At 30.7% G+C, this 15,377-nt stretch overlaps 2 protein-coding genes across 2 annotated transcripts; both read right to left on the reverse strand.

Moving 5' to 3' along the window:
* Positions 1-784: 784 nt before the first annotated feature.
* On the reverse strand, positions 785-1,758 carry LOC126654534 (putative F-box protein At1g67623). The gene has a single exon (XM_050348429.2). The coding sequence runs from the start codon at positions 1,650-1,652 to the stop codon at positions 858-860; it is 795 nt and encodes a 264-aa protein (XP_050204386.1). The 5' UTR covers positions 1,653-1,758; the 3' UTR covers positions 785-857.
* Positions 1,759-1,847: 89 nt separating this feature from the next.
* LOC126654535 (protein Iojap-related, mitochondrial) lies at positions 1,848-4,389 on the reverse strand. Its single transcript, XM_050348430.2, has 4 exons — positions 4,083-4,389; positions 3,900-3,987; positions 2,938-3,035; positions 1,848-2,047 (listed from the first exon to the last, which is right to left on the reverse strand). The coding sequence occupies exons 1-4, from the start codon at positions 4,359-4,361 to the stop codon at positions 1,976-1,978; spliced, it is 537 nt and encodes a 178-aa protein (XP_050204387.1). The 5' UTR covers positions 4,362-4,389; the 3' UTR covers positions 1,848-1,975.
* Between the last annotated feature and the right edge of the window lie 10,988 nt (positions 4,390-15,377).

Below are 15,377 nucleotides of genomic sequence, written 5' to 3' on the forward strand. Positions count from 1 at the left end.
CAAATGCATACTTATGTGATTCTTAAGATATGATTCTGAAAATCTAATTGACTAATGTAATCTGTTTGATCTCGAAATATAAATTTGGGGATATAATTAATTAAAAATGTTTAAAATAACTTATTTAGTTTTGAGATACAAGTTTGCGGATCGGAATGATTTTTTGTTCAATATTTATTGTTGTTCCAAAATTAGGTACTGGTTTTGAATTATTTACCATGCAACCAATTGAGTTGAAATGACAAATATATGTGAATGGTGATATCGTAATATCTTAGTCTATTTGTGGGTATTTATGGAGTTTCATTAATTAGTTAGGTAATTCCGCTCAACTAATTTACACGCCCATAATGCCAATTTTCTTCGGCTAGATCTGTTTGGGCGGTTCGAATTAGATTCAACCAAAATTTATTATTTTTAATGTAGGTTTAATTTTTGTTTGAATCCGACTCGGATGTTATATTTATTATTTAAGTCGGTCTTTATATTAAATTTATATAGGTTTGAGCTGAGTTTATTCGGATTTGTATGAAAAAATATACAATAATAAATGATCAAATCCATTTATGAAAAAGGTTTTCTATAAGTTCGGGCTCGATTGACTCAAAACACAAATTAACTGACCAAGTTCGACTCAAGCGAATTTGATCAGGTCTGCCATCGGCCAATCTCCCAACTCGATTTGAGATGACTCATGTTGGACGCTGTTAATATCAAATTAATTTTAAATACTTTTTCAACGAATTTTTAATTATTTGTGAATTGATTTGATTTGATAATGAAATTTAAAATTAAAATTGAATAAATTGAATTACTAATTTAATCAAACCCTAAAAGAATTGAATACAATCAAGAAACTAAAACTTAAAAGGAGTAGTGAAACATTTTGTTCTTAAGAAATTACAAAACCTAATTGCTTCAAGATCCCATAAACAAGCTTGGCAAGAAAATTTGTCATCTTCAAATTCTTGGTCATTCGATAATTCCCAAATTGATAATTTCTTACGAGGTCTAGTAGTCGAAGAGCATAGCGGTAAATTATTTTTACAGTTACAATTTTCCAATTTCCTCTTAAATTCTTCTTCTTGAGCTGGTCCAAATCCAACTATAAAATTATCCACCCACATCCCATTTATAGTTTTTCTTACCTTTTCTCTGCATTCGTCCACAATCAAGTTCGAGCCCGACTCGAAAAGTAACTTTAATCCTTCGTTTCTCCGTTCGCCGCCGTAGCATACGAGAATTATACCGTATACGTACGTAGCAACTGTATGTCCTTTGGTAGCTGCTTTTTTTAAGCATTCAAGTCCAGAATCAATATCTAAGTTATTGCTGAAATATTTGATAATTCCTTGCCGGAATAACGATTCTGGATTTCCGCACTTCTTGCAGTTTTCTAGTAAATTTGAGGCGCCATTTGTTGTTGTTGTCCAAGGTATGACGGGAAAAGACTCAATGTTGAGGTTCTGGAAGACGTAATCGTCTGATGCTGCTTGAAGAAACTCGTTGCAGCTTATTTTCGCTTTGACGAGATCAATGGCTGATGTAGAAGCCACTTTTGCAAGAATTTCGGTTAAAATTTCTGTAGGAAATTTGTTAAACCGATTTGCAGTAGAATGAATTCTGCGTTTCGAGATCTTTACATTAGCCATTGATTTATTATTGATTATTTATGAGTTATGATAGTACGGTTTGGCTCTATTTATACTAGCAATCTGGTTTATCCTTCTCCTACAGGGATGTGGATTTTAGTTCTTTCTAATCCTTTTACCCATTTGGTTTAAGGTCAGCATTATCTTGCATTGCTTTTCTAATTCGGATTAGGAAATTTCATTTGTAATAAATACTAAAATCAAGAAGAAACATTCCCACTAACAATTTATACAGTTTATACAAAACGATAGAAACAATTTCATGATGTGAAAACAAAAACAGCATGAATTTATAGGGCTGTTCATGTAACTAACATGGAGGCTCACGAGCGTTTTTCTGGTGGTCGCTTAGAATTATTCTTTGGACGAATCTTCACAAAAGCTTGATCTAAATCCTGAACAAAGAAGAGAAAACGATACGTTAATTCCCTTGTTCGCCCGAAGACACAGGACGTTTAAATTTAGGGAACGAGAATTATGTCCCTGCCACATCATTTTGACACCAACATAAGACAGAAATAAACCCATTCTCCTTATAATAAAAGAACACATACGTTCATTAATTAATAATTTGTCAAAAACCCAATTGTTGCAAAATTAAAATATCCAAAGCTCTGGAGACATAAGGGCAAGTCTTTTTTTTCAAAGTAGAACTTTGTGTTAAGCAAAAGCAACAGAGTACAAAGAACTCCGGAATTCCGGGCCCCAATAAGCGACATCAGACGTAGAATTAGACTCTCTAGCTAAAAGAGTGAGTCATTTAAACAAGCAAAACAGTTCAACACGGACTGCCAACTCTATCACAAGCATACATAACTCCATCTTAAATCAAGGCGATGATAATGTGTCTACATGTAAATAGCACCTTAGAAGATTCTGTTCTTCCTAATACGGGATAATCAAAACAACTTTCTCACTCCGCTTCACTCCATAAGCATTCAAGAAGCAATGTACTATACCAGAATGCTTAAACCTCAAAATGGATACTGCGAAATAGCACTCTCGAATGTTTTCAAGTTCTACAAGAAGTTTAGTTACAAAATGCCTCCGGATGTAATCACGTTGCTCAGAGTAAGTTTCCGTGGATCATAATCAAAAAACTACGGAGTGTATTTAAACATGAAAGTGAACAGTAAAATAACAAAATTAATCCTCGAATGCACATGCAATCTTTCAGCAAACAGCACAATAAGAGCAAAAAACTCGATTATCTAAAGGATAAGGAAGCTAAATTTAACCTAATTAACATATAGAAAAAAGATTGGATGGACACTTATAATCGTACCTGAACTACTTCTTTTCTAGAGGTATTAGAGATCCAAAGATTTTCAAGATTGTAATAAGCTCTGGCCTTCTCATCAAGAGCATGAACAATCACCTTACCTTAAAAATTACACACACAGAAAACGAAAGAACCAAACTTTATCATCAATCTTAATAAACTTAAGATACTTAACATAGTTATGAAATAAAAAAAGGGTCATTTGAATATTAAATCCCAACGTTTCACTTTTAAAGCAATTTAATCCTATTCTTTGAAACATTGCCTCACATCTCCCAACCTTTCACGCTTTTGCATTGTGTATAGTCGTTTTTCACCAAATAAAAAGCTACAAAATATGTACGAAAACAGCAACGGTGTGACAAAACGGAAATACGCGATTAGACATTTTGAAGAATGAAATAAACTTTCGGCAAAAAAAAAAAAAAGAATGAAATAAACTCGCTACAAAGAGGAACATTGGGATGTAATATGCAAATAACTAGGGGTGTAACCGAGTCGAGCCGAGTCAACACACTGCCAAGCTCAAGCTCAACTCGACTCTAAAATCTGATGCTCGAAACTCAAATCAAAATCGATCGACCTTCATTTTAGGAGTTCGAGCTCGATCTCGATAGAATATTGAGACGCGACCTCGACTCGACTCGATTATCTATATAAATATTTAAAAATTAAATTTTAATATCAAAATAAAGGTATTACTGTAAATAAATATAAATATAAAGGATAAAAAAGGTAAATTAACTAAAACTCATTAAGCTAGCTCATTGCGAGCTCATAGCGTCAAGTATTTTGGAGCTCAAACTCGACCCAATAATTAACTCAAATAGCTCGAACTCGACATGAGTTGAGTTGATTTCTGCGTATATTTCGATAGAGTCAATCCCGAGTAGCTCGCGAGTTGGCTCGACTCAGTTACACCCCTACAAACAACTGTAATCAATTTACAAAGTAACATAACAAACCAGAATCAATCACAATCCATGTTCCTCCCTCCTGTCCTTGAACGCTAGGAAGCATCATCCTCTCAGCTCCCTTCTGTTTTTGCTTAGACTATAACATTCAATTCACACACAAAATTTTAATTTCTTCACAATTCTCAAAAAACATTAAAAAATATAAAAAATTAAGAACTTGACTGAACCTGCCTTGTAAATTAGGGCTTGAGCTATGTTTTTAACGTGCCACGTAGACCGACCGGTAGCTACCACCATGTAATCAGCCCAGTCGCATTGTTTTCCAACCGGTATTACTTTCACGTCGTCGGCTTTCACGTCGGTGAGGACTTTTTCTACCTCGTTTAGGTCAAGTAAGCCGGTGTTGTTTGGGGTTGTTGACGAAGAGGACACGTGGCGGAAACCGGTAAACCCTAATTGGTTCCATGATTGAGAGATGTTGAGAGACCGGGATCGCAGCGCCGCGAACATCTTTAGTTATGGAAGAAGCTGTAGACTGATTGCTGAGCAATAGCTAGCTGCGACGGTGAGTTTCTAAACTACGTCGTTTATGTTCTGTTAGCTTAATTTGTTTTTTTTTTTTTTAAAAAGTTTCTGAAATTAGTGGGATTTTGGTTTAACTTAAGGATTTTTATATACTTTTTTCGTGTAGTTTATTAATTTGATTATTGGATACAAAATTACAAATAATAATAATTTATTCAATGGTGAAGTGAATGGAATAAAAGTTATTTTATAAAAAATAAGATAATTTTTTAAAAAAAAATAATTATTAGAGACACGTATAAGCAAGAGAAATATTGGTTTCTTGTTGATTATTCATTAACTTGTCATATATTCATAATCAAAATTACTATAATACTTTATATTATATAAACTTTAATTTTAATTTAATTAATCTAAAATAATATTAATCGATTAGCTTATTATTAATAATTTATATAAGTTAAAAACTAATAAAAATATCAAATAACAATAAATTTTATTTGAAAATAAATTATTTACATTGAAAACTCATTAGAATATTCATTTGATCCTCTCAATTGTATAGATATGTAAACTATGTTATTGAAATAAACTTCACAAATGATTTTTTTATACAATTATAGAATATTTTATTAAATTCCTCAAGCTTAATATTATAATTTCACTAATTTTATAATTATTTACAATATTTATAATTAAAAAATACCCTTTCAATATTTGTAAAATTGGGCAATTGAAGAATTGGAAATACAATTTAGCATGTGAAATAGGTGAATTGGACAATAGCTTTTGTAAAATAGGTATTGCATCCTTAAGATTAATTTAGAAACATCTATGAAATTCATAGGTGCACGTGAAAAATACTAGGCACCATTTTTATATGTAAGTTTAAACTCTAAATCATAAACATTGTTCAAAAGAAACAAAAAAATTCAATCATAAATCAATCACTATAACCAATGTAATTATGAATATAGCTAAGTGGTCATTGTTTTACAATCACCATCCACCACAAATTGCTAACTACCACTTAGACTATTGGTAAGTAAATTCTAATGTTATCATTAGTTATTGATTATCATGCTAAACTTCCACTAATCATCATTTAGTAGTTATCAAAATAGATTAACTTCAAATTCTACCTAATTAGACAATTCACTAGAACTTCAAAGCTACATTTGTGCCCTTATAGCTAGGCCTATTCATGGTAGGATAAGTAATCATATACCATAATTGTATTTTCATTGGCATTGTTTATGCATGACATTCAAAAAAAAAAACAATTGATGGAAGTAACTTTTCACAAAACAGAATTGTACATAATTTCATTGATGATATTCAAAATCTTATTCTCTCATAATATAAATATGTAAATTATAATTTCTAATTAAAAATATAAATTACAATTTTATATATATTTTATATTTGTTAATAAAATTTTATTTTTATTTAAATTGATTGACTTATTTGTCACATAGATGTTTAATAACCATAAAATGATATATTATATCTTTTTAATTTTATTAAATACATATTATATGAAAAATTGTCATAGCACAATGTAAGATCCGCTATGAGTGCAGATGGCACTCCATCTGCCTCCTATACGGTAATTTAATACTCGCTTAGTATGCCATAATATTTTTCATATGTCGATTGCATTACTAGTATGTCATTTTATTTTGATAATAATATAAATTTATCAACATGAGATATTTTATTGTTACAAAATTATAGTTTTGATGTATATATAACTATAAATTTCAATTAAACATGACACTATAATATAAAAATATTATAAATAACTTTTTTTATATATTTATGTAGACTTTTATGCCGCATAAATATTTGTCGTATTTAAAATATATATAAATGATTAATATGTATTAAATTTTTGTTAATTAATTATAAAAATATTAACATATATAATAAAAAGGGACTAACCATCTTTTAAATACAAATCTTTGTTTTTTTTATCAATTGCGATCTAATATTTTAATTTTTACAATTACGTCCAATTTGAAAGTTTTTTATTATTATATCCAAAAGAATTTTTATCAAGCCTTTCAATTTTTATCAATTACGACCAAAATTTATATTAACTCCTTTTAGAAATTAGACAATTTTTAGAATTTGATCGTAATTGATAAAAGATGTAAAGATTTAAATTTTAAAAAACAAAATTCAATTTTTTTGATTATAATTGCAAATAAGCTATCAAAATAGATACAATTAAAAAAATTAAAAAAATTTGATAGTAATTAATAAAAAAATATAAATTTTAAATTTTAAATTTTAAAAATGATTAAGCCCGAAAAAAAATAAGAAATGAGTTAATAGATTAAAGGAGAGAATCCAGTGTTTGTTGGGTCGTACAGCGTAGAAGTTTGACCAGTAAGATCTTCCAAAATTTGTAAATTATCAGACAAAATCTAACGAAGAGTGTTGGAAATGTTAAAAGTGGAAATATGATGAGTTTAACCGTTGGATCCCCCAGATTGCACAGATCATATACCACGTGTCATGTAGACAAATTTGGCAAATATACATACATTTGTCTCAATCATCATTTAATCCTGTAATTTTTCTACTTTATATTAACCAAAACGGAAACACACGAGCCTCACGTGCACTTTTGCCAAAAAGTTAAAAGTAAAAATAGGTCAAATACATTGAACTGCCTCGTGCTATTTTTAATTTTACCAAAAATATGGTTTTATTAATCGATAAAAATACGACTACAAGAGTCTCACTTTTAATTATATGATTAAATTTTATATAACTTTTATTTTTAACTCGCGTGACGTGACAATAAAAAAAAATATATTTAATTTTTTTTTTATAATATACACTTTTAAAAGGAAATTTAACGAATGAAATACTGCCTTGAAAATTACAAAATAATGCGTTAAATAGCATTTTTTTAAAACAATAAAACAACTTGACAACATAATGTGTCACTCAAACCACAAACTAGATCTAAAATAAATCTAGGGCACAATTAAAAAATATAAAAATTACAACAAAAAATGATAAAAGAAGTTTAAGAAAACACCATTTGAAGTATAAAGATTAAATATAAATAATTTTTTTATAAAGAGATGCAAGAAATTTCAAGTTTCAACGACACACATGTTTTGATAAGTTTTTAGACGAAATACCATCAAGTGTCTCAAAATCGCGAAACATCGAAGTAGAATATCTTGCATTATTATCACATTGAAGAGGAAGGAAATCCATAAAAGATAGTTAAAACCAACAAGACAAAAAAATTTATAACTACTAATATATGATAAAAACAACATTTATTTAGAAAATATTAGAGAAAATGGATGGTGGGGAGGTGATTTTAACCTTTTCTTGGGCATCTGATACTGTTGTTAAAGGTGAAGGACAGTCCGGTTAAGTTGGAGAAGAGAAACAGAAGAGAGAATGTATGTGCTTCTTTCTCCGCCTCGTGTTATTATTGATATGGAGAATGCACAAAAATAACACTAGTGAATAGCCCAATAATTTTTGTAAGTATTTCTTATTTTTCCAATTTTCAAAATGATTATAACGTCTTAAAAACAATAAATTTTTAGGTAGACCAAGTCTACCACGTCATTTGTAAACTAACCCAATCATGTTATAACATCTCATTAAAATGACGGCAAAATCGTAATAAATATGTAATAAATGTGTTCAGATTTGAATGATGATATTACGATTTTGCCATCATTTTAATGAGATGTTATAACGGGATTGGTTTAATTCACGGATGACGTGATCTACCTAAGAATCTCTCCTTAAAAACAATAAAAAATAAACAGAAATGTATATAAAAACGCGAGCTAGACATGAAGAGTAGTTTAAACATTAAGGCTAAAATTTCAAGAGAAAGAAAAGACAAAAAAATGGGCTCATATTTACCCTCAATATTTGGGTACAGGATCCTCGATTCCATTATAGTTTAAAAAGATGTATATATGCCCCAGATATTTTTAAATTGACTCATTTAATCCATAGACGTTTTTTAAAATATATATGCCCCTGACTGTGTTAACTGTGAATGAAAGCTTAAATGAGCCGATTTTAAACTATTAAAGACAATAAACCTCTTTGAACCATGCGAATATAAATGATTATGAACTCGAACGTCATAAATATATATGACCCATATCCTTATATATTATATAACACTTATTATATAATTATTTTAAATTTTTAGTACCATTCCATTCATATGACATCTTTACTTTTTAATTTGGCACATTTGACCATGTGGTAATGCAATTGGTATTTATTTTTGCCACATTAGTGTATTTATATCCCGCTCTCAATTTAAAAGGTTAAATATAAACAAATTCAAAAGTAGAGGTGTAAAATAGGTTAAACTGAAAAACAAAAAATTAAATTCGTGAATGAATGCAAATTAAGGGGTCAAAAGATACATCAAGCTTTTTTTAGTTTGGTTAATATCCCCTATAAGGTTATGTCATAATAAATATATGTCTTTGAAAAAAACATTGGCCTCCAGTTTATAAATTATTTAATATATTATATCTTTTTAATTTTATTAAATACATATTATATGAAAAATTGTCATAGCACAATGTAAGATCCGCTATGAGTGCAGATGGCACTCCATCTGCCTCCTATACGGTAATTTAATACTCGCTTAGTATGCCATAATATTTTTCATATGTCGATTGCATTACTAGTATGTCATTTTATTTTGATAATAATATAAATTTATCAACATGAGATATTTTATTGTTACAAAATTATAGTTTTGATGTATATATAACTATAAATTTCAATTAAACATGACACTATAATATAAAAATATTATAAATAACTTTTTTTATATATTTATGTAGACTTTTATGCCGCATAAATATTTGTCGTATTTAAAATATATATAAATGATTAATATGTATTAAATTTTTGTTAATTAATTATAAAAATATTAACATATATAATAAAAAGGGACTAACCATCTTTTAAATACAAATCTTTGTTTTTTTTATCAATTGCGATCTAATATTTTAATTTTTACAATTACGTCCAATTTGAAAGTTTTTTATTATTATATCCAAAAGAATTTTTATCAAGCCTTTCAATTTTTATCAATTACGACCAAAATTTATATTAACTCCTTTTAGAAATTAGACAATTTTTAGAATTTGATCGTAATTGATAAAAGATGTAAAGATTTAAATTTTAAAAAACAAAATTCAATTTTTTTGATTATAATTGCAAATAAGCTATCAAAATAGATACAATTAAAAAAATTAAAAAAATTTGATAGTAATTAATAAAAAAATATAAATTTTAAATTTTAAATTTTAAAAATGATTAAGCCCGAAAAAAAATAAGAAATGAGTTAATAGATTAAAGGAGAGAATCCAGTGTTTGTTGGGTCGTACAGCGTAGAAGTTTGACCAGTAAGATCTTCCAAAATTTGTAAATTATCAGACAAAATCTAACGAAGAGTGTTGGAAATGGGGTTTTTGACGGATTTGTGCCTCATAAACTTAAAAAATTCCAATTTAATGCCTCTTTTAAAAATAATTCCGGTTTAGTGCCTGTGTCCCACCAATCCGCGATCTTGAATCGCGGATTGCATGGCAATCCGCGATTCAAGATCGCGGATTGCACTTAATTACTCCAGAGAGTAATTAAGATGCATTAATATGGATCAAAGGCAATCCGCAATCTAATATTGCGGATTGCCTTTAACATTCCTGCATGGGAAAATGTATTCCCATGCAAGGAATTATTATGGGGATCCCAATCATTACTCCAATGAATGGGATCCCCTATTATGGCAAATATATTAATTATTTTATATACCAAATTAGTCTTAATCAACCATATGAATTAGGGTATATACCAAATTAACATTAGTAGCAACTATTATATACGTGCATCATTAATTTTATGTTATTATTTTATTTATTAGTCTATATTTTTTTTATTATTAATATATAAAATACTATATTACTGTATTTCCAAGTTACATGTTTAAAATATATAAAATACATTTTATTATTAATATATAAAATACTATAAACTATTAATATGTTTACAATAAAAACCATAAACACTATGTTAACAAGTTACATATTATTTGGCAAAAAAAAAAAGTTACAAATTATATTTAGAAAGAAAAAATATTATCCATAATGTATAAATTAATAAAATTTACAAATTAATAACTAAGATATAATATAATAATCTTAATAATATATTTTTGCCATAATTGGGAATCCCATTCATTTGAGTAATAATTGGGATCCCCATAATAATTCCTTGCGTGGGAAAGGTCAAAGACAATTGCCTTTAATGTGTATTAATGCATCTTAATTACTCTTTGAAGTAATTAAGTGCAATCCGCGATTTTGAATCGCGGATTGCGACGCAATCCGCGATTCAAAATCGCGGATTGGTGGGACACAGGCACTAAATCGGAATTATCTTAAAAAGAGGCATTAAATTGGAATTTTTTAGATTTTGAAGGCACAAATCCGTCAAAAACCCTTGGAAATGTTAAAAGTGGAAATATGATGAGTTTAACCGTTGGATCCCCCAGATTGCACAGATCATATACCACGTGTCATGTAGACAAATTTGGCAAATATACATACATTTGTCTCAATCATCATTTAATCCTGTAATTTTTCTACTTTATATTAACCAAAACGGAAACACACGAGCCTCACGTGCACTTTTGCCAAAAAGTTAAAAGTAAAAATAGGTCAAATACATTGAACTGCCTCGTGCTATTTTTAATTTTACCAAAAATATGGTTTCATTAATCGATAAAAATACGACTACAAGAGTCTCACTTTTAATTATATGATTAAATTTTATATAACTTTTATTTTTAACTCGCGTGACGTGACAATAAAAAAAAAAATATTTAATTTTTTTTTTATAATATACACTTTTAAAAGGAAATTTAACGAATGAAATACTGCCTTGAAAATTACAAAATAATGCGTTAAATAGCATTTTTTTAAAACAATAAAACAACTTGACAACATAATGTGTCACTCAAACCACAAACTAGATCTAAAATAAATCTAGGGCACAATTAAAAAATATAAAAATTACAACAAAAAATGATAAAAGAAGTTTAAGAAAACACCATTTGAAGTATAAAGATTAAATATAAATAATTTTTTATAAAGAGATGCAAGAAATTTCAAGTTTCAACGACACACATGTTTTGATAAGTTTTTAGACGAAATACCATCAAGTGTCTCAAAATCGCGAAACATCGAAGTAGAATATCTTGCATTATTATCACATTGAAGAGGAAGGAAATCCATAAAAGATAGTTAAAACCAACAAGACAAAAAAATTTATAACTACTAATATATGATAAAAACAACATTTATTTAGAAAATATTAGAGAAAATGGATGGTGGGGAGGTGATTTTAACCTTTTCTTGGACATCTGATACTGTTGTTAAAGGTGAAGGACAGTCCGGTTAAGTTGGAGAAGAGAAACAGAAGAGAGAATGTATGTGCTTCTTTCTCCGCCTCGTGTTATTATTGATATGGAGAATGCACAAAAATAACACTAGTGAATAGCCCAATAATTTTTGTAAGTATTTCTTATTTTTCCAATTTTCAAAATGATTATAACGTCTTAAAAACAATAAATTTTTAGGTAGACCAAGTCTACCACGTCATTTGTAAACTAACCCAATCATGTTATAACATCTCATTAAAATGACGGCAAAATCGTAATAAATATGTAATAAATGTGTTCAGATTTGAATGATGATATTACGATTTTGCCATCATTTTAATGAGATGTTATAACGGGATTGGTTTAATTCACGGATGACGTGATCTACCTAAGAATCTCTCCTTAAAAACAATAAAAAATAAACAGAAATGTATATAAAAACGCGAGCTAGACATGAAGAGTAGTTTAAACATTAAGGCTAAAATTTCAAGAGAAAGAAAAGACAAAAAAATGGGCTCATATTTACCCTCAATATTTGGGTACAGGATCCTCGATTCCATTATAGTTTAAAAAGATGTATATATGCCCCAGATATTTTTAAATTGACTCATTTAATCCATAGACGTTTTTTAAAATATATATGCCCCTGACTGTGTTAACTGTGAATGAAAGCTTAAATGAGCCGATTTTAAACTATTAAAGACAATAAACCTCTTTGAACCATGCGAATATAAATGATTATGAACTCGAACGTCATAAATATATATGACCCATATCCTTATATATTATATAACACTTATTATATAATTATTTTAAATTTTTAGTACCATTCCATTCATATGACATCTTTACTTTTTAATTTGGCACATTTGACCATGTGGTAATGCAATTGGTATTTATTTTTGCCACATTAGTGTATTTATATCCCGCTCTCAATTTAAAAGGTTAAATATAAACAAATTCAAAAGTAGAGGTGTAAAATAGGTTAAACTGAAAAACAAAAAATTAAATTCGTGAATGAATGCAAATTAAGGGGTCAAAAGATACATCAAGCTTTTTTTAGTTTGGTTAATATCCCCTATAAGGTTATGTCATAATAAATATATGTCTTTGAAAAAAACATTGGCCTCCAGTTTATAAATTATTTAACTAATTCTCCTTCGGTATGAATGTTGATATCATAAAAGAAAATTAATATATACAAAATTAACTCTTCAACTTATTTCTAATATAAATTAGTTAACAAAAATTTAAAATTATATTAAACAATAGCAATACTTTTTAATAATTTTTTAAAAAATTATGACAGGGGAGACAATTTTGGAGAAATGGCGATAATCTATTACAGAGTGACCGATAGATCCCGCGTTATTTACCTGTTATGGTATGGTTTACACATATTACCTTTTAAAAATATTTAAAGTCAAATATATTATTTTATTTTTTAATACCGCATTTGTCCTGCAAACACTACTGTACAGCAGGCAATTTGCGACGGACTATTCCGTCGCAAACTATGCCAAATCCGTCGCAAATAGCACTTTGCGACGGATTTGCGACGGAATATGTCCGTCGCAAATTGTCTGGTCGCTAAATTTTTAGCGACCAAAGGGTCGCAAAAATGGCGACGGAACACCCGTCGCCATATCCAACAAACCGTCGCCAATTTCGTCTCCCAAAAAATGAAAAGGGAGACGAATTTGGCGACGGATAATTAAGTTTGCGACGGAATATATGCCGTCGCAAACTTTATTTTACTTTGCGACAGGGATTTGCGACGGATCAAATCCGTCGCAAATCACATTCATTTGCGACGGAGCAATTCCGTCGCAAATCTCATTCATTTGCGACGGCTTGGGTCCGTCGCAAATTACAAACTCTGCGACGGATCCAATCCGTCGCAAATCACAAACAATTTGCGCGGAAAATTTCCGTTTTCTCGTCCGTTTCCCTGTTTTATTAACGACGATTATAACCAGTAAAATCTACTATTTACAATTCTTAATAAAACTCAATTTCAGGAAAAGAACGCTTTCATATAAAAACATATTATATTTTACATAACGCAACAAAATGTATAAAGCAAAAAAATAGAAAATGTATAAAGTGACAAAATACAAAATGTCAGAAACGCAAACATGACACTATAAATTCGGAGTGTCGTCATCGTCTGAAGGACCTGGGGGTGGAGGTGGGCGATACTGCGGAGGAAGAGTCTGCATCATCTTCGCCATCTCAGCCTGTATAATCTCGGCCATCCTCTCATTGGCTCTCGCCTGCTGCGCACGGAGATCCTCCACCTCAGTGGTAATCTGGCGCAGTCCGTCCTGGATCCCCGCCCGCACACGCCGCTCGATCTCCTCCTCAGTTCGCTTATGAACGTCATATGTCTGGACTCCACATTCCCACAGTTGGTTCAACTCTGCAATCAGCGGCTGTAGGAAGATATCCATTAGGTGTTTCGGGTTTCTAGGCCCTGGTACCAAAACCGTTAAAAACATAAACTCATCCTTCATGCACATGCCTGGGGGGAGATTGTACGGCGTCAAAATGACCGGCCACGAGGAATACTGCTGCCCAAAATTGGTAAATGGCTGAAACCCATCGGAGCATAAGCCTAATCTGATATTTCTCCCTTCATCGGCAAACTCAGAATGCAGTTCACTAAAACGTTTCCAAGCCGGAGAGTCGGACGGGTGGCACATCTTATCACCCTCCATCTCGTGGTCTGCGTGCCAGGTCATATGCCGAGCAGTGGCTTTCGAAGCGTACAACCTCTGTAGCCTCGGAGTTATTGGAAAATAGAACATTTTACTATATGGCACGTTAGCCTTTCTTTTTGTGGATTTTCCTTGGGTCACAGGTTTCCACCGCGCATAATTACAAACTTTGCAGTGCGTTAGATCCGCGTCCTCCCCCCAATAAATCATACAGTTATAGAAACAACAATCAATAACCTCAACCGGCAACCCCAAACCTTTGACCAGCTTCTTAATCTTAGCAAAATTCGTTGGCATCTTGTTGTCCTCCGGGAGCAGCTCCTGTATCAATCCGCATACGTCGTCAACTAAAGCTACCGAACCCTTATGTCGACACTTGATCTCCATCACTTTAGCAGATGCAGAAAATGGAGAATGTCTGCTATTCCCAGGCCATATGTCTTCTTCAGCCGCACGCATCATATCATAAAATTTTTGAGCTTCAGCATTCGGGAGCTCATCTTCAGGAAACGTTATTTCTGGACCGGCCGCATCAAGAATCATTCTTTGAGCGGAACTGAACTCACCTGGCCCCTCATCTTCATAGTCGAACTCAACATCTTGCTCTGGTAACTGTGCAAGGGGAGGGGGGTTCAAAACGCTCCCCTCGCCATGAAAAACCCATACTTGGTAACCTTTCACGAACCCATTCTTCAATAGATGGAATTCCACCTCATCGACATCCCGATAGCTTGTATTTCGACAACCTCTCTTAGGGCAGGGGCATTTTATCTGTACCCCACTCATACAAGCCGGATGCCGTAATGCAAACCGGAC

This window comes from Mercurialis annua, linkage group LG7, assembly GCF_937616625.2.
Source record: "Mercurialis annua linkage group LG7, ddMerAnnu1.2, whole genome shotgun sequence".
NCBI lineage: Eukaryota > Viridiplantae > Streptophyta > Magnoliopsida > Malpighiales > Euphorbiaceae > Mercurialis > Mercurialis annua.

Excerpts from the sequence above, each read along its gene's own strand:
- LOC126654534 (XM_050348429.2), bottom strand. The coding sequence starts at position 1,652 with ATGGCTAATGTAAAGATCTCGAAACGCAGAATTCATTCTACTGCAAAT.
- LOC126654535 (XM_050348430.2), bottom strand. The coding sequence starts at position 4,361 with ATGTTCGCGGCGCTGCGATCCCGGTCTCTCAACATCTCTCAATCATGG. Across the intron at positions 3,988-4,082 it reads CTCAAGCCCTAATTTACAAG|TCTAAGCAAAAACAGAAGGG; the intron begins GCAGGTTCAGTC and ends TGAATGTTATAG. Across the intron at positions 2,048-2,937 it reads CTAGAAAAGAAGTAGTTCAG|GATTTAGATCAAGCTTTTGT; the intron begins GTACGATTATAA and ends TTCTTTGTTCAG.